The sequence below is a fragment of the Megalops cyprinoides genome, chromosome 2 (assembly GCF_013368585.1).
Source record: "Megalops cyprinoides isolate fMegCyp1 chromosome 2, fMegCyp1.pri, whole genome shotgun sequence".
NCBI classification, from domain to species: domain Eukaryota; kingdom Metazoa; phylum Chordata; class Actinopteri; order Elopiformes; family Megalopidae; genus Megalops; species Megalops cyprinoides.
The window spans coordinates 29,070,001-29,092,500 of NC_050584.1; the positions used below are offsets into that span (position 1 = coordinate 29,070,001).

The window sequence follows — 22,500 nt, forward strand, 5'->3', positions numbered from 1 at the left end:
CTTACTGTTTCTCCCTGGAAAATAAGAACCCCCAGCAGCTATGCTGCTCTGGATAAATGTTTTACATTTGAAATGTAGCAGTCTGTTGTTCTGAGTGAATTACCCTTCTTGACCTCTACAGTCAAGTTTCCACCAATCCAATCTTTTTTTTTTTAATGTCGGAAGATGTGGCATTCCCTGCATCAATAAAATTACAGTCTGTTCACATGTCCACAAATAAGAAACAGCGGTTTCTGAGGAAGCAGGTAAAAACCTACTGCCTTTTCCACAGTGCACTGACCCAGGGCTGTGACTATGTTGGCTAGCCTCAGATACAACAGCAGGCTGGCTTGGATCCCAGGTGAGTCGAGAAGAAGCTGTATTTATCCAGAGTGAAACACTACAGCCAGAAAGTCTTTTTAACACTCACTGCTCGCCAGGTAGAACAGTCTTGTTCACTCTAGAAAACACACATAATGAAAACATTTTAGCCCACATGCCTAATCAGTAAATGTTCAGCAGAATTTCTGACAGTTTTTTGTTGTAGTCTCTCCAAAGACAGGACTGTCAAAAGGCCCAGCAGCATGGCTCCATATTCCACTGAAGAGCACCTACCCAGCGCAGGCAAGGCAGGGAAATCAGCATTCACTGATAGGCCAGTGTCCATTTTGTAAAAAATTTCAAACGAAAAGACACATTGTGTGGACATGTAAGAACATACAATTTAACAGACATGAAAGTCAAATAGAGTCCACACAAAATTACGGTGAACAAACAGTTACTGGCTGATGTAATAAACTTGCTTATTTTGCTAACTGAACACACGCAATAGGGTCACCACAGAATATGCTGTCTGTGTTTGTTTGCTTGCTGTACTTCCCTGTCAATAACTTTATTCGCTTTGGGACAATTAAGCGCCTCGCCGCGAATCACGTGACGAATCCCCGAGCGCGACTTGCTGATGTTCACCTTATCTCTCTGCGGTGAAACCATAGATACCCCGCTTACACCTTCACAGGAGGAAACGGCGGCTCGATTTTCCTGAGTCGTTAATAATGCGATCAATCGCACCTTGCCACAGGTAAGTGACCTAGCGCCCAAGGTGAGGATGAATCGGCGCGCGCGCGCGTTGGGGGGCCGCTCCAACTGCCCCGTCTGTCCCTGCGCTCGCTTCGACATTTCGCAGATCCTTCCAGAAAGTTCCGTCCTTTCTATAAATGAGCCGGGCCTGTCTCTGCCCATCTCGGGTTAGCCCGTCTGCATTAGCGCCAGCCGTAGTGACAGCTGTCAGCATTACTGAGCCCGCACCGGATGCTGGGGCTGCGTGCGTCCTTGGAGCTGCGCCAGCGACCACGAGAGAGGGGTGGAGGACGAGAAACTCCTCCAATAAGTCTTTTCCTTACCTAACGCTAACACACTGTGAAATGCAAAAATACGATCCGAGCACATTGCTTGTTTTAAATGGCCCACTGGAATAACCAACTTCATCAGCTAAAATTCAGCTTGGTAAATTATGCCGTATTTGTCCATTAAATTGTAACATTTTCTGTTGCTCGATCTGACCGTGAATAAACATCTCTTAATCTCTTTTCCAAAAAAACCAATACGAGTAGTATCGTAGCGTGGGTTTAAAAACAGCGTAGGTCAGAAAAAAAAATAACATGTACGTGAAAAGCCATACCTACCTTGTAATCATTTTTATGACAGCACAGGTGTACTAAATATTTACCAGAATTCATGGAAATATACAGTGATGTCAGATGAGCTGGGGGTTCAGTGAACGGGACAAGGCGTATTGCTTTCGCCTGCGCTTTGATTGTGTAAGAAGTTAATTTAAGACTGCGGGGAGACAGGAAGAAGGCATGTCCCTGAAGCAAACACTAAACAAAGCAAAGCAGATGTACTTTTGACAGTGCCTTCCATACCTTACCGAGCAGAAAACGATAGTCTGTTTTTTTCCTTTCTGTTGTCGGAGCGCTGCGTGTTGCGTTGCTGTGCGAACAGCGCTTTCGCCTGGCGGAGAGCGCAAACTGCACTCTCCCGGTCTGACAAAGCGGCCAAAAGCCGAGAGCTGAGCGGCTCCGTACCTGAGCGCTCTCTCCAAACTGACAGTTAAACATTCACTGCAAGTCGCACTGCGTTAGTGTTAAGACTGGCCAGGGCTGGCTTGTTCTATTATTAGCTATTATTAACTATTTTTTGGCAATGTTCATGTCTTCAGTACGCAATCGTTCTGTTTTGTTTTTGTTTCTTTAGGAATGCAGTGCAATTTCTTAAAAAAAAAAACAATCCAATTTTCACAGAAAATAGACGATAGAACATTAAAATAAAACATATATAAAATAAAACATTAGGTCTATATATGTATAGTATAATTGGACGCTCACGATCCGGGGGTGTTCTTGGTGGTATATGAACATGCGGGAAAAGATGACAAGAGATATAACAGTTTATAACTATTCATATTCAATATCAATATCTGCCAATACGAAAACCGCAGTAAATCGCAGAATCTCTTGTCACATTTGATATCGTGTGTATGTCACTGCAAACACTGTCCATGGTGGAATTATTACTACAGACGCATTGAAGAAGAAAATAAGAATTGTAATTTTATGTTCTCCTTAAGAAAACAACGGAATGGGCGATAAAGGGCTTGACTGAACTTAATGTAAATTATTATTATTATTATTATTATTATTATTATTATTATTATTATTATTATTATTATTATTATTATTATTTCGGGCGGAATTTTTTTGCTGATGGTGAACGTTGCTTGCTTTAAAAACGCCTTTTTAAATTGAACTGAGTTTTTAAAATATATTGTTTCAAAAGGCTTTGGTCAAAATCGGGCGAGTTCAATGTTTTTTAAGATATATATGACGTTTTAGATAAGCACGAACATTTGGTTTCAGACAGCATTTTTCAGAATTTCAGTGACAGGTTATTTTAGCTGTTATTAAAATAGAACTATGAATGGCGACTTTACCGATGTTTTAAAAACCCCATGTCAATTAAATTATCACGAATTTATCAGTTATTTACTAACAAAAATGTTGAATATAATACCGTACTTCACAACTCTTTAACTCATGAATGTCTGATATCTGACATTGAAGTTAAGGAATGTGGGCATCGCCTACACTGCCCGGGCTGTCAGCTAACGTGGATGTACAGTATGACAAATGTATAATTCCAGAATTTTTGTTGCTTTCTTTCCGACCCAATGACTTTACATTTTTTTAAAGTGCTTCAAATTAGGATTACAATCGTGTCTGTTGGGTATAAAATTTGTTTATAAGGAGGACATGATTGCAATGTGTTCATGAATATCCCATGTCTCGGATGGAGAGCAGAAATTTTGAGTGCCCTGCAGCGTTCGGTAGCCAGTCCGTTCTCCCGTTTATCGTCATCTCTCGGTTCCAGGCGCTGATTCTTTAAGACGCGTGTGAAACCGTGCTGCTGAAGCCGGCGTCTCACAGCTTTTCCCTTGCGGCTATGCATCAAAAAACTCCCGTTAAACCATCTTGTTTCCGCTCAACATTTTCCCCTTTACTTTTACGCCTTTATTATTTATTTTATTATTAATTTTTTTACAGACGGACAAGCGCATCAGCTCAAACCTCGGATGCCTAGAAAGATCGATCACAGGTCCGCCGCTGGACAACAGCTCGCATACCCGGAGAGTGAGGTCTGCTCCAAATCCCGCAAAGGGTGTGGCAAGGGAATAGCCTAGTGTGGCCTGTTGTTCCATGGAAATAAACAAACAAAAAAGCATATTGGTACGAAAGGGAAAAAAGACAGTGGCAGGGAAAGTTGCAGAAAGAAAAAAAAAACAGTGAAAAGCATCATCATCATCCACATGGATGAATGCATAAAAACACAGTAACAACCATAAGGTTTGCAGCTGAGCTGGAGGTAGCCTTCCCAAAGGCCCAAGCTCTGGTGCAGCGCACAGCCAGCAACACAGCCCCTTGAACCACGACCTTTAGGGTGAGTCTGCAAACCGTGGGCAGAGGTTTCTGATGCCTGTTCTTTTTGGAGTCAGGAAGTGGAACCTCTCCAGAGGAACATGCAGCAAACTGGGACCAAGGCGTTTCTGTCAGCTGCTGTAGGAATGGCCAGTCAAACGCAGCCGAGTTAGATTCGAGTAGAAGGAAGAGAGGAGAATGTCGGCTTACAGGAAGGACTGCACATAAGGTGCACCACGGAGTCCCAGCACCGGTTTACTGAATGGATAGGGGTCAAACCAGTCTGGACACAGGGCTATACTGAATATGTGTGAGGGCCTGCATGCCTGTGCATGCGTAGGTGTAGATAAGTGCGTGTGCGTGTGTGTGTGTGTGTGTGTGCATGCGTGCGTGCGTGCGCGTGTGTGTGTGTGTGTGTGTGTGTGTGCGTGTGTACATGTGTAGGTATGTATGTACCTGTGTGTGATTGAACCTGTAAATGTATGGATATATGTGTGGGTGTATGTGTGTGTGACTGAATGTGTACATGTGTGGAAGTATGTGTGGGTGTATGTGTGTGTGACTGAATGTGTACATGTATGGAAGTATGTGTGGGTGTATGTGTGTGTGACTGAATGTGTACATGTGTGGAAGTATGTGTGGGTGTACGTGTGTGTGAGCGTGCGCTTGCAGATGGGAGGCAGTGGTGGGAAGGATGTGAATGGGGAGTAGACTGGAAGTGATCTGAGGCTGATTGAATCCACAGGGTCCCGCCCCCAGGCATCGCAGCGTTTCCCAGGGTTCCTGCCCCCCTCTCCCCACACGCACACGGTGTGGTATCGCTGCGTGTATCTGCGGCAGAGTGGTGGCCTACGCACAGGGTGCATTAATAGCACCCATGATAAATAAAAGAACAGGGCCCTCGATACCTCCCTTCTCCACCCCCCCCCCCTACCTTCCCGCCCAGGTCACACCATCAGGGCGCCGCTGGCTCCGGGACAGGAAGGGGAAGTGTGCGATTCCTAGACAGACATCCTCATGCAGCTTTTATGGCCTCTGTCGCTAAAACCCGGGGATGCCAAATGCTGGCTGCTTATCTCCCGTCTCTCACCCGCGCCCTGTGAGGAAGAGGCCTCCACCCCAGAACACCTGCCCAGACTTCAAACATAACTGGCATCCGTTATGCTACATATACATTATTGTTTTAATTGTATTAAGGTCATTTAGCAGATGACCTTATCCAGAGAGACTTGCACAGGTTAAAATATTCACATTATCCGATTATACAGATGGATATTTCCTGAGGCAATTATGGGGTAAGTTCCTGTCCCAAGAGTACAGCGGCAGTGCCCCAGCGGGGAATCGAACCACCAACCTTTCGGCTACAAACCCTGCTCTACACCACTATGCTACACTGCCGCCCGTGTATGTGCTTCCCCCTGCCTGCCACTCAAGGCTCGGACCTAGTGCGATTACACAAACCAAATACAGGGAATCGACTGCACAGAGCCACTCAGACTTTATTCTGTGTCCACCCACATTATGCTAGGTATATTGTTGACCATAGGCCAGGAATGTATTCAATGTGGCAACGACCAGGCAACTGTTGATTGGCAAATAATTGATGAATTAATTATAGCTTAATTGCTATTAAGCTATCATTTAAAGCTATAACCCCTGATAGTTTGATCATGCCAGAAACACCTTAGACACCAGTGGCATGTTCCCTTCTGATATATACTGTAAGTGATTAATGACTTCTGGAGGTGAGAAAACAGCTAAGCGCATCAGTCCCTGCTCCGCTGAAATGACAGCTGCTGGCAGTTCGGACTGATCCAGGCGTGACGTCAGCGATTCAGGATCCGAAACGCGCAGGTGAAAAGCCAGGCAGGGTAATCGAGCAGTGATTCCTGGACGCAGCCTGAAATCTTTCCAGAACCACGGGCTGGCAGTTTTGCGTACTGTGTGGAGCGGGTGTGTTCTTGCACAGTTCAGCGCAGGGTATGGAACTCCCTGAGGAGGATCCACGGTTCTGTCTGGACAAACATTCCGTGTCTCGTGCAGCAGAATATCCACAAAGATTCTCACACGACACATGACTGCCCCTCGGGGGAGACAACGCCAGTGACACCAGCAGGGTGGGGGAAGGACAGTGGAACACTTATCTATCGCTCTTTTGGGGAAAAGATTTTCTAAATGCCGGCGAAAAACAGGCCAGCTTTTTCGCTTTTGTACATATAAACCAGCTCAGACTGACTTTCCACTGCCCAACATTGCCCATTTCCTCTGAAGCGTGCACACCATTGTGGTGGCCTAGAGCTACAAGAAAAGTGTGTCTGTGTGTGTGCGTGTGTGTGCGTGCGTGTATGCATGTGTGTGTGTTTGTTTGTTTGTTTATTTATTTATTTTTTTCAGCAGACCAGTTCACTTCTGAATTATACAGCAGTCCCCATTCTCTCCTTAAGTAAAAATAACATCTGTCCAGCAAATGGAGAGCTTAGTGTTTCTTTATAATTTATGGTAAAAGCCGCCACAGCGGAGCATAAAATATATATCGAGTGGCCTTCTATAACAAAGAGAGGGAGAGAATGGGGCGAGGGGGGGAGATCGGGCTGAAAGAGGGACAGAAAATCAAAGAAAGAAATATGGAAAGAGGGGAAAAAACCCCCAGCTGAATAAAAGCAGGTGATCGTATTTTCCACATCCTCAGAGTGCTTGGTTGCCGCTAAAGCACCGAATGATGCGTCTTACCCAGCAGGCAATGCGGGAGCGCACACACACACTGCCGGTGATTCGCGGTGTGTTCACACTTCAGCAGCATGCCTGAGTTGCAACACATAAAGTGGCTCACTTTCCTGTCTGTGGGGTTCAAACCTATGGCCCACTGATCACAAGTCCAGTGGTGCACTGACCTCACAATGGACTGGTGTCCTGTCTACAGGGTGACCTCATTTGTACAACCCGTGCCACAGAAATGGGAGGGGTGCCCAACATGCTGTCTCATGCTTCCAAACCAAGAGACACACATGATCCCCTCCCCCTATCTCTCCTACTTCTCTCTCAACCCCATGTCTCCACTTCCTCCCCCTCTCTACCTCACTTCCTGTCCCCCTGTCCTCGGGCCCCGCCCCCTCCCCAGCCCCCGCCGCCCATCATCATAAAAATGGCTCCAGTTCCGGCCAGTCGATAAGTCAGGGCTGCTTTGTACATTGATTACAGATTGAAAAATGATTGGCCCTGAAGAGCAGCAAACCTACGGGAAAAAAAACAACACTCCTGTTAGATTTACGAGGCAGCTTTGCATCAGGGGCTAAGTGACTTAGCGGAGAGTTCGCCAGGGGCTCTCTGAGTTCTTTATAATCAGACGGAGCTGTAGTATTGGCAGGGGGGAGAAAAAAACGACCGAGCGAGGAAGGAGGGTGGAGATCAATCAACGCTCAAAAATCACTTATAGACTTAAAAGCATTGGGAGCGTACGGACAGACGGGCAGGGAGATAACGCTGGGGAAACCGAGACCTAGGACTGCTCGTAGAGACGGAGAGAGAGGATCGGAGTCTATCTGAGGGGAGCCAGGTGTACCTGCCATCTCACTGTGTGGCCAAGGACGTGCCCCTTCCCCCCTCCTTCTCTCTGTGAGACGCTTAGCAGTACATGATCTCAGCATCAGAAGGACTCACAGATTGTCACCGTGGCAACACACAGCACAGCAGTCTATTGGGCTGATGTGACTGTCCAGTCCAGGGACTGGCGCTCCCAGCAGTGTTTAAGCAGAGACTGGGCAGCAGGTCAGCTTGCGTAACAAGCTGCAGCCTGTGCAATCGGTCACTTCAGCGGTTTAGTGTTACTATGAGCTCAATCAGAGGTGGCGCTTCCTGTCCAGTCTCCTTCTCTTCCTCTCTTTACATTCATCCCTTATTCTCATTGCTTCGCTTATTCACCTACCTCTCTGCATCAGAGAGATTTCTGAATGGAGGTGAAAGGGTTTGGGTTTATGAATGGAAGGTTAGGGCTGTCAGTGGGATCACTGCTGAATGGGACAGTGATTATGCGATGATAAAGGAGTGAAAAACCTCCAAAGGGATGGAATGATTATGCAATGAGAGGTTGGCTCACTTGGCTGCTGTGGTGTGGGGGTTTGGGTGGGGTGGTGCTCTCGTACCCCCGAGCAAAGCATTTCCCCTTCACCAGCCCCTGCCCCCTATAGGGGCATCTGCTAACCCCCTCAAACAAAGAAAACTCTAAAACACAACACAGGGGCCTGCTGGGATTGGGCGCACAGGAGGATTGTGGGAAAGGCAGCTTTGGCACAACCTTCAGATCAATGCACTATAAAGAGGGAGGGAGGGAGAGACAGAGAGGGAGGGCCGAACCTCCTCCTTCTTCTGCCCTCTTATTTGTGATGTTGAGCGTCCTGTGGGCTTGCTGGTCAGGCAAGGCTAGAGATACAGTACCTGAGTTCCTACAGTTTTCCCAGGGATCCAGTGCTGATATTGGCCTCCGTCAGGTTGATGCGGGAGCAGGGGTTGTTCTTCCGTCTGGCTGTGACGCGGTTATGCCTCTTCCCCGCATTGTACAGCCTCACTGAGAGCAAGGGAAAACGCTTGGCTGGAGGAGTCATCTTTGCCATTGGTGTCCAAGCAAAACTGTGACGCTGGTCCAATCAACCAGTCAAATCAATGGAATCAGCCCAAGGCAGCACTGAAATCCCCACATCTATACAGACCATTGACACTCGTTCACTGTAGGCTTCTTGCAGGTCAGTGACTGTGGAATGAAGATGCTGTTTGTTTTGTGTTGTTTTTTTTTGGTGCATGGTGGTGTTTTCAGTCAGAATTCGTTTCTGATCTCTACACTTTATACCCTGAGCTCCCAGTGAAAGACGACCTGCATACCAGTGTCCAAGTGTGTTCATTCTGCTTACAGCCAGACGGACAAGAGAAACACTTCTTCTCATCTCACTAAAATGGAGTCAACAATGCACGCACTACACCAAGCAAACCCTGGGGCGTGGTTGGTCTGGTCCCACCTAACCAGGAAGAGAGGTACATTTTATAACTGTGGTCAGCCCTGTGATCGGGCCCCTGCTCAACCTGGTCCTGTTACAGTTTTGTTGTTTTTGGATCGTAAAGTAAAGTAGCCTCAGAATATGCTCAGATCCTCTGCAAAGAGGGACATTAAAGCTGGACTCCCTGGTCGGTGGAGGAGTCTTTCCTAGCTCGTCTCTACTCTTCCCCTCTCTCCTCCATTCCTCCTCCTCGTCCTCCTCCCTCTATCCCTCTCTCTCACAGGTGAGCGATGAGATGGTGGACAGTGCTGAATAATTCAAAGGGCTGTCAGATGCTGTCGGGACCCACGGCAGCCTCCACGCATCTGGTAGAGGGCTTGACGTGAGCACATTAGCAGGGATGGAGGCGACGCTACCTGCTAAGGGCTACCTCTCCCTGCAGTCACCTGCTAACTTAGACCGCTAAGCACCTGCAGGACTGTGCACTGTACCCAAACCCTGCTTCTGCGCCACCCCCATCCCAAAACACCCACTCCAGCCTTCGAAGGTTTGGCACCACACCCTGGATGTTGCTGTTCCATTAGTGGTGGGTCTTTCTCAGAGGGTGAGAGTGGGGGCAGTGTGAGTGTGTGTATTTACACACTTAGTCCAACGGGTTGAGTACATTTCCTCCGCCTGGTTCCCCCTTTGTCCCTGTCATATATTTAACAGGTTGTGAGTGTGTGTGTGTGTGTGTGTGTGTGTGTGTGTGCGCACGCACTTCCTCTTCAATAGACATATCAAGTAGTGACTGCGGTTTTCATGTATTCACATGTTACAAATGATGTTCTAAATCCAGTGAAGCGATATGAAAAAAGACTGCAGAAAACATTTTCTGTCTTTTGGTGACACCTACTGGTAACTGCTGGTACTGAGAGGACAACATTTTATATTCAGTATATATAAAAAAAAACAAGGTCTGGTCCTGACAAAGACAGCCAAATCCCAAACCTGGATTGCATCCACAATTCAAAAGCAACAAAAATCAATCATTTTTGAAAATGACAGGTACAACATTCTACAATTTGACAGAGTGGCAATTTAGATCTTGAAAAACAGAGAGCTGTGGAGAGACAGTTTGTGAGTGAGTGAAAGATGAAGAATAGTCATATCACCACTGCTGTTTGAACCTTGAATAATGCTCGGCTGAAAAGAAAGAAGAAGTGCTGGCTAGCCACGTCCTTTTGTACCAAGATCATTTTATTCACAGAAAGACAATAAACCTTGTGCAAATATTCCAGCGTTGTTGCACACCACCGTGCTACACAATGTGACCTCGGACCTCACTAAAGAGGCAGATTCGGTGACAACATTCTGGATGACAGTGATTTCTACCTAAACATGTTCTCATCATGAAAACACAAGACACCAAAAATATTTTTACAGTTCCCTTGAAAATACCAGGAACACACAGACAGGTGCACACACACTCTCACACACACACACAAACAGGATGCGTATTTGTGGAAAGGCAGGCAAGTTAATTTTGTTCAAGTTGGGGTCCACGTCTGGACTAATGGCTGGCACACTCTTTAAAGATACAAACCTCCAGTTTTTGTAGTTTTTTTCCCCTCAATACTCTGCAAATCTTTGCTCCCAACAAAAATCTGCAATTTCCTTCAGCATGACTTTTTGACAGGGTACCTTCCTGTACAAGGGAGACGGGGGTCTTTTTTTTCCCAGAGGTATATCTGCCTGAATGTCTGTCTAAAACTGACCTGGATCCTGGATCAGCTCTACTTTATCACAGTTTGGTGCCACCTAAAAAGCTACTACCGGCGCTCTTTGAGGAAAGCATCCTCAGGACATATTCATACATGTGCATGGAGACACTGCCACAGAACATTGACAGAAATCAGAATAAAACAGCTGTGCTTCAATTCATGACAACAGATGTTACTATACACTATAACACATAGACAATTATATAACCCTTCCAGCTGGACAAACTGGCTTTAAACACACAAGACAGAAAGTACTCATTGTTAGTTGAGTGTATTACCATGATTAATTCTATTCATTTTCCAGAGTGGACTCCAATGATCAAAACTACTCAGCGTTAGCAAAGCACATTCCAATGGTTAACACTGTTCAGTTTTAGGAGAAAATATTTCAATAATTAACACTATTCAGCACTGAAGAATGTTGATAGTGCTTTACATTGCTTAACGCTACCAGTGTTAGGGAAAAAGATTCCCCTGGTTTATACTATAGAGTGTAAGGAGAGAGTATTCCAACGATTAACACTGGTAAGGAGAGAAGATTTCTGTAGTTTGCACTCACACTACACAGTGTGAGGTAAGAATGTTGTAATTAACACCATTCAGTGTTAGAGAAGAAGAATCCTGTGGGTTACATCATACTGTGCCAGGAGAGTATATTATGATTAACACTGTCCAGTGTTACGGAATAGGATTACTGTGGTTTACACTATACAGGAGTGAAATATGCATTAAGGATTCAGTGCACTAATTTACATCTCATTATAAACTTGGACCATGACTCTAGGAATAGCACACACACACACATACACAAAACACCATTTAACAAAGTGTCTTCAGAGAAAACATATGCAAAATCAGTACAGATATTGCAGGGCTGAAGCAGCTTCTACAGAATAAAATTTGGAAGCATAAAGGACACGTGACAGAGCTGAACGGTAGCCCTCCTCCAGAGGGCCATTCTGATTGGACACTACAGCTGGGCGGAGCTTCTGGCCATTTAGGACCACACCAGCCTCAATCCCACAAACAATTCTTTTTTAAAAAGAAATCTGACACCTCACTTCACCCGATTGGCCAAGGACTGTGACAGTTAAAATATCTCCCACCCACTGTTCTGCTCAGCTCCAAGCCTCACTGCCCTCTCTGTGGACAGCTGCAACTGCACGACTAAATAATGTTGCTCCTCCATGTGCACACTTCCTCACAAGTTGAGCTCATAAAGTCCAGTCTGGTTCCACCCATTTGGACCAAAGCATTTCCTCCGTGTGAAACAGTCTCAGATATGGTCACCCACCCCATGGTCCCGTCTTCACATTGCTTTTGCTTAGGTGTCACTCTTATCCGGATGTTTACGTGACCCATTTACACAGCAGGATATTTAGCGGGGGAAATTCTGGTTAAGTACCTTGGTACAACAACAGTACCCCACCTGGGAATCAAACCAGTAACCTGTGGGTTACCAGCCACGCTACCAATACCCCACACCACTGCCTGGTCTCTCTGTGATAAGTGCCCTTACTGCTAGAGCCTCTTTCTGTCTAACACTGGGCACTGCGACTGTCTGTGTGCAGCCATGCTGTCTCTCTCTGACTGTGTCAGTGCACAACCTCGCTGCCTCTCTCTTTGTCTCTCTCTCTGTCTCTCCATCTCTCTGTCTCTCCTCCCGCTCTCTCTCTGTCTCTCTCTCTCGCTCTCTCCTTTCTCTTCTCCCTTTCTCCATCTCTCCCTTTCTCTCTGTGTTAGTACATGGACTCGCTGTCCCGGAGGTTCCCGAAAGGAAGGCTGAAAGTGCTGCCAAGTCTCTTGGAAGCCCCTCCCCCTCCCCCGCTCTTCTTCTTGTTCCAGGTGAGGAGGGAGCCCCGCCCCCTGGTCCCGCCCAGGTTCCGCTGCAGGGAGTTTTCTTTATCCCCACTGAGCGACATCAGAGCTGCCTTCCTCTCCGGCTGAACACACAGACAGAGAAACATCAGGTGCTAAAGTGCGCGCGCGCGCACACACACATGTACACACACACACACTCTCTCACACACACACACACACACACACACATGTACACACACACACTCTCTCACACACACACACACACACACACAAAAGCGCAGTGTAAAATAAAGAAAATGGTATATTATGATAACAACATGACATGCTGCCGTTAGACCTTGGGGGAACACACATGCCTGTCCATAAGAAAGGGGAGCTCTACCTCTTCCTAAGAAGAGGGAGATGTACATACCTGTCCCAGCACCTCAGGGGTCAGTAGAGTGATGACGCTGAGCTCCACCCCTCTCTCACTGCAGGTCTTCAGGGTCTGCACCACCTCCGCGTGCTTCGCCCATTTACAGTCTGTCCCGTTCACAGACACGATGTAATCTCCCTCACGTAGACCCGCCTCCTGCAAACACACACACACACACACACACACACATAAACTCCCTCAAATAAACACCAATATACACAATGTAACCTCCCTCATGCAAACAGACACACACAATGTAATCTCCCTCCCTCCCTCACACACACACACACACACACACACACACACCATGAAATCTCCCTCACGCAGCCCCAAAACATAAAGTCGTACTGAGAAAGTATTTACTTTTATTTGTCTGTACGAGTTATTCTTTGAAGAGTGTATAAGAGTTTGTGTTTCTTTAACGAGAGGGTGTATCGGAGTGTGTATTTCTTAGTTGAGGGAATGTATAAGTGTGTTCGTTTCTGTGAGGAGGGGGTGTATCAAAGTGTGTGTTTCTTAGTTGAGGGAATGTATAAGTGTGTGCGTTTCTGTGAGGAGGGGATGTATCTGTGTGTGTGTTTTTTTTTAGGGGGGCAATCTTACCGCAGCGCAGCCCCCGGGCACCACCCCGGCGATGAGGACAGGCGAGTCGCCCCGCAGCGTGAGGCCTAAGCCGCCCTCACCCCGCACCAGGTGCACGTGACGCTGCGACCCCCAGCGGTTCTTTGCCGAAAACACAGACAGGGGACCCTGGCGGGGGGGACAGGAAGGTGGGGGGGTCAGCTCACTGAACACTTAGCACCTCAGCGTCATCACAGCAGTGCCAGTACCACCTCACTTGGGCTAAGCAGAAGTGGATTCAGCAGCAGTAACGCTGTGAAGATTTCTTTTTGGTTTTTATGTAGTTCCTGGCTAAATCTCAAGATGAAGACACCTGCTGTCCGGGGGGGTTCTCTTTCTGTGTCAAAACAAGGGGGCAGCAGTCCTGGAGGGAGAGCTCCTGGACAGAAAGGTCCTGTCAATGGTCAGAGGGCAGATTTAGGCCGTGGTCTCTCTACAGTACTCACCAGCCTGTGGAAGATGTCCGTCACCCTCACGCTGCAGAAATTTGGGGTCTTGATGTCAGGTTTCTGCTGGGTTTTAGCTGCGAAACAGAGCAAAGACAGAGGGCAGGGCCATCAGACATGCACTGCAGGGGTCCACAATCTGCATCTGAATGACACAGGTTCAGGTCCCGGGAGCTGTACCCATTCAGAGAGATATAAAATAAAACTCTGCAGAAGCACCCACAGCATCCACACTCTCCTGGGCACTCACAGTGGATGTTGGGCGCCTCGGCCGTCTCGAAGAAGTCGTCCTCGTGGTCGATCTCGGAGTACATGTGCAGCGAGCGTTTGTGTGTGAGAGACAGCACCTCCTGCAGGATGTCCATCTTGCGCAGGATCTTGCAGAGGCCGTGGATCCGCATGGCCTCCTCGTGCCTGATTATCGCACGCCGCAGATGAGCTTTACCTGAAAGCATGCACACTCACAGGTGAGCTTTACCTGCACACACCTGCACATATACACAGGTGAGCTTTACCTGCACACACACGCACATATACACAGGTGAGCTTTACCTGCACACACACGCACATATACACAGGTGAGCTTTACCTGCACACACACGCACCTCCGCACAAACACACAAGCTTCACCTGCATACACACACACACACACACACACACACACCTAGTTTGCGTCTCTCCTCGGGGTCCTTTAGCAGGTCGCTGAGACACACGCCCTCTGGCTCTCTCACATGGAATTGCAGCAGGGCCCTCTCCCCGGCACCGTCATCATGCTCTGTGGACTCTAGGGGGCGACAAAACACGCGTACAGTGCTTCAGCATGAAACTCTTTTTTTGTTATGAAGTAAAAAAGCTTGCATATAACTTTCATATAAATGTCTCTGTAATAAATAACATGATTTCATGTGAAGCATGAAAAAGATAAGGCAACAGGATTTAACACAGTAAAAAAGAATCCAATGCTGTTGAGTGATCCTTGGTAAAGCTGACAAAAGTAACCGATCAGGAGTTCAGATTGTCCTTTGTAAAACAAAGTCTGGGAGTATTCTTTGCTCTTGTGAATCATAAATCACTACATGTAAAAGGCTTATTGGAGTGATTCCAACATCTTCAACAGAAATACTTATCTAGGAAGATGGAAATAAATCTTAGACTTACATATTAAATCTCTTAAATCTTAAATTCCCCTAGGTCCCTCGCAGTTGAAATTAACAGGGAAAACCTGCTTTATTTGGCTAGACGGCAGGACTGAGACAGAGGAAGAACACACCAAGCCATGACAGATTCCCACAGTTTCCAGTCTTATTGGTTTATAACCAGCTGAGACAAAGGGTAGGTGGAGCAGGGCATGCTGGGAAACTGACCGGCGTGGTTGCACAGGGCGACCGCGGCGTAGTAGTGCGAGAGGGCGCGGAAGTGCTCCACCTTCACTTGCACCATGGTGGCCCAGGAGAACGGGACGTAGTCCTTCAGCAGAGACTGCGACATGCTCTGCAGCACCAGCGCGTACACGTCAGACACCTGAGAGGGACACAGGACACACTGATCAGAGCACAGAACACACACACATACATCCACACGTTTGTTTCCCCACAGGGCTATTGCTGCTGTACCCTCGAGCAAGGAACTTAACCCACAACTGCCTCAGTAAATATCCAGCTGTATAAACAGATAACAATAATACTGTAGATTGATAGAGTAGATAATAGATAATAGATTGTAAAAACCTGTAATTGATGTAAGTCGCTCTGGACAAGAGCATCTGCTAAATGCCAATAATGTGATGTAATGTAATGTAATCAGAACACAGAACACACACAATGATTACTCTACAGAATACACACACACACTCCCACACACACACACACACACACAATTATTACTCTACAGACTACACACACACATTCCTCCCCCCTCATAGCCAGGGCATGGAAATCTGAAGTTTGGGCAGTCTGAAGTTTGGGCAGTCTGAAGTTTGGGCAGTCATGTTCAAACACTCCTAAAGTTCTTCTGACCGCAGTCCACTACAGGCAGGCAGGTGAGAGAGGTAGAGCTCCAGCATAATGCCAGGTGAGGCAGATGTATACAGGCAGGCCAGGTGAAGGTCTGGAACTGGAATCCACTCACCCTGGCGGCCTCTTGCGCCACCTGCAGGTGTCCGGTGAAATCTCCCTCCGGCAGCAGCAGCAGCACCTTCTCAAAGACACACTCCTGCACCTGAGCGATCATCAGCCTCACCAGCATCGCCAGAGACGCCGCGCTCATGTCCAGGCTGGGGGCGTTGGAGAAGTTCTCCTTCAGGTAGTTAAATGCACCTGTGAAAGCATGCACACACACGCATACACACACAGGGACACACACGCATACACAGATGCACACAGACACACACACACCAGCACATGCACAGATATACACACAGACATACATACACACAATACATAGACAGACATACATGCAAACACATACAAACACATGCACACACAGAGACACACACAGACACACACCAGCACATACACAGATACACACGGAGAAACAAACACAAAAACACACAGACATACACAATCGCACACGTACACACAATACATAGACAGACATACACGCATGCACATACATACAAACACATACACACACAGATACACACAAAATGAAATTGATATTAAATACACTGATGGAGTTATTGCAGGGCTACTCAGAGCAGATCCTTCAAGCTACTATGCCTACTGAACCTGCCATGAAATCAAAGTCCCACAGAATGAATAGGCACTTAACAAGAATGTTCCGGTAATTAGAAGTGAAAAATGTCCCCGCGACCGCAATGCTGGATGGATCTTCGCCTCTGCCTTTTCAGGGTAACACAGTGGAAGGTTATGAGGGTCAGTGTGACCAACAGTATCAGGTAAGCTATATTTTCCATAGAGAGGGATAAGGCCTGCTCTCTGCCGCCCTCTGCTGGCTCTTACCGGCAGCTTTCTGGAAGGCGTCGATGGCGTTGTCGATGCCCTCCACATGTGCGCGATCGTGCCTCGCCCCGATCTGGGTGTAGAGCGCCCCGATGTTGAAGAGAACACTGCCCTTCTCAAAGGCCAGGGCGCGCTGGCAGGAGGGCACACCCGTCAGGGAGTCGTACCTGGGGGGCGGGGTCAGGGGTCAGAGGTCACAGAGTAAGAGGTGTATATGAATGCATTTGTGTGTGTGGGGGTATTTCCAAACAGTTTAAGTGCACATAGAGAGTGAGTGTGGGAGAGAGTATGTGAATGTGAGAATGTGTGTGTGTGTGTGTGTGTGTGCACTCTTACCAGTAGAAAGTGCATACAGAGAGTCTTGTTTGTGTGTCAGTGTGTGAGTGTAGGAGTATGTCGGTTTTGGGGTGGTCAGAGCTCTTACCAGTGGAAGTGTACCCCCAGAGTTTTGTTTGGGGGGAAGAAGCGGTGATCCAGGAAGTAGAGCTGATTGTAGTACTCCATCAGCAGCTCCAGACCCGCCTCGTTCCGACTGGGAGTGCGCATGGCCTTATGGGACACACACACACGCACAACCACACACAACCACACACATGCGCACATACACACACACACACGCGCACATACACACACACACACACACACACACACACACACACACACACACACACACACACACGAAAGAACACACACTTTTTAAAATTGATTCAACAAAACAAAACAAATCACAAATGACTTTTGGTGGAAGCAGAAGTGAATGCATGAACAGGATCAAGAGTTCCAATGACTTCAGCTGTACCCCTGCGTTTACAGTTACTGTACTCCAGCAGGTCCTGTGGACCCTAGGTTTATCCTCACAGTGAAACCCCTCTTCCTGCGGGTCTGCAGCAGCTATTAATACCCCTGAAGGTCACAGGGTGGGGGGTTGAGCTGAGGTCACAGTAGCAGGTTCCCGTAGCGCCAGCCAATCAGATTCACTCAGACAGCAGCTCTGGCCCTGGTCATTTCGTGGAGACGTTAATCTGGCCAGGGGGTCTTTACTGTGTATGCTCCAGTGCATCCACTGATCTGAGATCAGTGCTGAGAAGGCTTAGAGGCACACTGCCATGGTGCTGCAGTCATCACAGTGATCCACAAATTCAATCTCTCACTCACACACACACACACACACACACACACACACACACACACCATGGCTCAGAAAATCTGCATGGGTACTTCCCTCCCCTAGCTCAGGTTATGATTATTACACTTATCATTGTTATTAATAACGTCATCATGTATCCAGTTTATAGACCCCCTTACCCAGCCCTTCAGGTCTGGAAAGCAGTGCCGCACCCTGGGAAGGTAGGAAGTGTTGGGCTCACCTGCCGAAGGTCCATGAACTCGTTCACCTCCTTCTCGTACTGAGATCCATCCTCTCCATAGTGCTCACAGATAAAATCCTGAGGGGGCATGTAAAATCAGATGCACCAATGAGATTACTGGGAGGTGAGGCCTAACCTGGCCCGCGGAAATCGCCATTTGACGTCCAAAAACTGAGCTACAGGACACGGGCGCAGGAGACATACTCCTTACCTTCAGAGGAACCGAGAGGTCCACCTCCTTCGTCTCCTTCAGGCCCAAAGGGATCATGGGAACTTTGAGCGCATCGCTGCAGGGAACAGGCTGTCATTGGTGTGTGCTTCTTTACACTACTACCAGCATGTGACAGCAAGCAGTGAGCGCTGCAGTGAACTTGGCCTCATATTCATAAGCACAGTGCAGAGACACAGACAGCCACACACACATACACACAAACTCTCACACACACACACACACACACACACACACACACATACACATACACATACACGTGCACGCACGCACGCACACACACACACGCACCAAACCATGCAGACACAATGATAATGCATGCACACACACGGACACACACAGGTGCACGTATACAGACATATTGAACCACATGAGACGACAGAAATATGTACAGTACCAGTCAAAAGCTTGGACACAGTTTTCTTTCTTTATTTTTACCATTTTCCATATTTTAGAATAATAGTAAAGACATCAAAACTATGAAACAACACAAATGGAATTATGTAGTGACCAAAAAAGTGTTATAAACAAACGACAACTTTTAGATTTTTTAATATATTATTATTGAATATAAGTTGTCAAGTTCATGTCTAAGAAAAAGAAATTCAAGCATTTAAGCATAAGTCTTTAGATCAATATGTCTCAATATGTTCAAATCGTCTTAATCAGGTATGTCTAAACTTTTGACCAGTAATGTACATACTCCAGAACTGTCCCCCCCTTCCCCTCTGTCCCTCTCTCTGTCTCTCTCACACACACACACGCACGCTTGGCGTTCCCATGGTGACAGAGCCCTCATTACCTGCTGGGTGAGGGCTGCTGCAGGCATTCCAGCCCGCCCTGCCAGCTCGTTAAGGTAACAAAAAATCAAGTGGGGCGTTCTTTTTCGACGGGGGGGGGGGGGGGGGTGTTTTTCTTATTCTGTTCTTTTTTAACGAGCGAACAGCGGTTTCCTCTCCTAATGAGTCTGTGTCCTGAATGAGGCCATTTATGAGTTCAGCTGGAGGATCACAAGGGCCCAAATCTCCCTGATTATAATCTCATTAATACCCCCAGAGCAGGGGGCTGGGGGGTGGGGGGTGGGGGGCAGGGGCGGGAGGGTCTCCTTGCTCCTCAGGGCTACAGTGTGACTGGAAGCTGCCAGCTGTCCTGACCCTGACCTGAAGCTGAAACAGGACGTGAGCATTACGCACTGCAGTGTTAATCCTACACAGTGAGATGGATGTGTGTGGGACCTTCCCAGGCTTCTGATCACACCCTCTCTCATACTCCAGGGCCCCCCATGCCTGACTACCCCAACAAATATCTCACAGACGTGTGTGGGTGTGTGTGTGTGTGTGTGTGTGTGGCTGTGTGTGAGTACATGAATGAATGAATGAATGAGTTAGTGAGCGAGTGAGTAAATGGGTGAGCAGGTGAATGAGATGAGTTACTGAGTGAGTGAAAGAACCTGCAGGTGAATGAGTGATTGGGTGAATAATTGAATGAGAGTGAGTGAGGTAAGTGAGTGACTGAGTGGGTTGGTGAATGAGGAAGTAAGTAGAGTAAGTGAAAGAATGAGCAGGTGAATGAGTGAGTGAGCAAGTGAATGAATGAGTAGGTGAATGAGTGAGTGGGTGAGTAAGTGGCTGAGTGAGTGGATGAGTAAGTGAATGAGTGAGTAGGTGAATGAATGAGTGGGTGAGTAAGTGGGCGAGTGAGTGGATGAATCAATGAGTGAGTGAGTGAGTGAGTGAGCGAGTCTCACCTGTCTGTCTGGTACACCTCCATGTTGCTGTTGAGCTCCTCCAGCTCCTCCTTCAGCAGCTGCAGGTTGGAGTTGACGAAGCTCAGCTCCAGAGCCACTGTCTCCTTCACCTTGTGGTTAGTGGTAGCCCTGAGAGACAAGGAGACACACTGTCACTGCTCTGTGCTTTATACACACACACACACACACACACACACACGCACACGCACACGCACACACACACACACACACACGCACATGCACACGCACACGCACATACAGACATATGCACTCACATTCACAATCACACAGGCACACACACACACACACACACAGTATCTGACATACTATAAAAGTTTACTGGCCCAAACGTTCACTCCTGCCCCACAAGCCACAGGAGGTCTGTCCCCCTCATCCACACTGTCTAAAAGCACAGCTGCATATGCCAAGCTGGGATATGAACCCAACACCCTCACCGCTCACCCTCCCTGCCCATCAACCCACCTGGCTGAACAGCTGAGCGGCCCCGCCAGGTGATGGCTCGGCACCGAGGCGAGCGGGGCGCCGGGGCGGAGGGGACGCCGGGGCGGAGGGGACGCTGGCGCGCCTTTGTGCGGGGCCAGGTCGCGGCGCGGCCGCCGAATTAGAGGGTCTTGTGATTTTTTTGGCCGGCAGGCGCAGCTCAGCCAGTCGGAGGCACATTACGCTCAGCTGAGCGAGTGCGAGAGGGAGGGAACTGCCCGTCCCGGCTTCATTAAGAGGACCTTACCCTGACTCTTCCCGTTTCCGTGCCTTCCGCACGACCGCCCACACGACCTTCGCACTGTCACAAGCACTGTACACAACCTCTCGGTCAGGGGGGGATTTTTTCAACCCAAATAAAGCTTAATAAATATTTCCCCCCCACCCCCCCCCCCCCACTAGTAAGTGCCACTGCGAGTTATCATCGAGCCCCTTTCCCAGAGAAACCTGAGGGCTGGAAACTGGACACTTTCGCACGGTCTGTGTGTTGGGGGTTCTGTGGGTCGGGGATCCCAGGACCACAGAGGCTGGGTCAGTCTGTTCCCCCAGGCCCTGGGTGTGGAGGGATGGGGGGGGGGGGGGGGGGGATAGGGGAATTCGAAAATGGGGGGTACAGAATCCCACAAGCCCCCATTGTAGCAGTCCCCCCACTCCCATACACATACAAACTCTGGCAAGTGCAGCTCGATCAAATTCAAGACCTCTCTAGCACCCACAGGTAAGTCAACTATATGCTGATCGCCCCCAGGTCAAAAGCTTTGTGCCGATTACTGCCCCCTCCTCCTCCTTCCCCGCCCCCGTCTCCCCTATGCGACCCCTTGCAGGGTGGACACTCCCCTCACACCACATCGTCCACGATCCGATTACCCGGAACAGGACACGTCACCCACGAGCGAGCAGGAACAGGGATTACTACTCTGCAAGCTGTCAACATGCCCTGGGGCCGCCCCCACACCCCGACGCCCCCACGCCCCCACACCCTCACACCCCCGCAATGTAACTCTGACCACCGCATAACACACTCACACCCTGACTGTAGCCACACCCCAACACTCCGTCCACACCCTGACTGTAGCCACACCCCAACACTCCGTCCACACCCTGACTGTAGCCACACCCCAACACCCCATCAACACCCTGACTGTAGCCACACCCCAACACTCCGTCCACACCCTGACTGTAGCCACACCCCAACACTCCGTCCACACCCTGACTGTAGCCACACCCCAACACTCCGTCCACACCCTGACTGTAGCCACACCCCAACACCCCATCAACACCCTGACTGTAGCCACACCCCAACACTCCGTCCACACCCTGACTGTAGCCACACCCCAACACTCCGTCCACACCCTGACTGTAGCCACACCCCAACACTCCGTCCACACCCTGACTCCACCTAAGTCCTGAGGCTCCAGCCATACCCAGATTCTACTCATGCCCTGAAACTCTAAGCACACCCTGACCCTAGACTGGGTTCCTGGTTTCTGGGGTTAGGGGTGAGGATGCCAGCAGGGTCTCCTCATCTAAGCGCTCTCAGGCACCCAGCGATTCATGAGGCATTTACACGTTGCTCAGATACCGTCAGTGGAGTAGTGCCTATCCTCCCATGAGCTCCCTCTTCACTGTGGTGCACTGTGGGACTTGTAGTGTGACTGTATCAGAGAGGGTTGCATTCATCTTGCTTCAGTG

The 22,500-nt window shown here is 48.4% G+C and overlaps 1 protein-coding gene across 1 annotated transcript in view; it reads right to left on the reverse strand.

The window, feature by feature from the left end:
• Positions 1-12,440: 12,440 nt before the first annotated feature.
• Positions 12,441-22,500, reverse strand: part of rhpn1 (rhophilin, Rho GTPase binding protein 1) — a 20,473-nt gene continuing 10,413 nt past the window's right edge. The window contains exons 3-15 of the mRNA XM_036518542.1: positions 20,308-20,436; positions 18,543-18,618; positions 18,332-18,409; positions 17,389-17,513; positions 16,965-17,131; positions 16,132-16,319; positions 15,369-15,525; positions 14,669-14,788; positions 14,255-14,449; positions 14,005-14,081; positions 13,541-13,687; positions 12,947-13,093; positions 12,441-12,644 (exon numbers count right to left, since the gene is read on the reverse strand). Of these exons, the coding sequence (XP_036374435.1) occupies positions 12,441-12,644; positions 12,947-13,093; positions 13,541-13,687; positions 14,005-14,081; positions 14,255-14,449; positions 14,669-14,788; positions 15,369-15,525; positions 16,132-16,319; positions 16,965-17,131; positions 17,389-17,513; positions 18,332-18,409; positions 18,543-18,618; positions 20,308-20,436 (1,810 nt within the window). The remainder of the gene's footprint in view (positions 12,645-12,946; positions 13,094-13,540; positions 13,688-14,004; positions 14,082-14,254; positions 14,450-14,668; positions 14,789-15,368; positions 15,526-16,131; positions 16,320-16,964; positions 17,132-17,388; positions 17,514-18,331; positions 18,410-18,542; positions 18,619-20,307; positions 20,437-22,500) is intronic.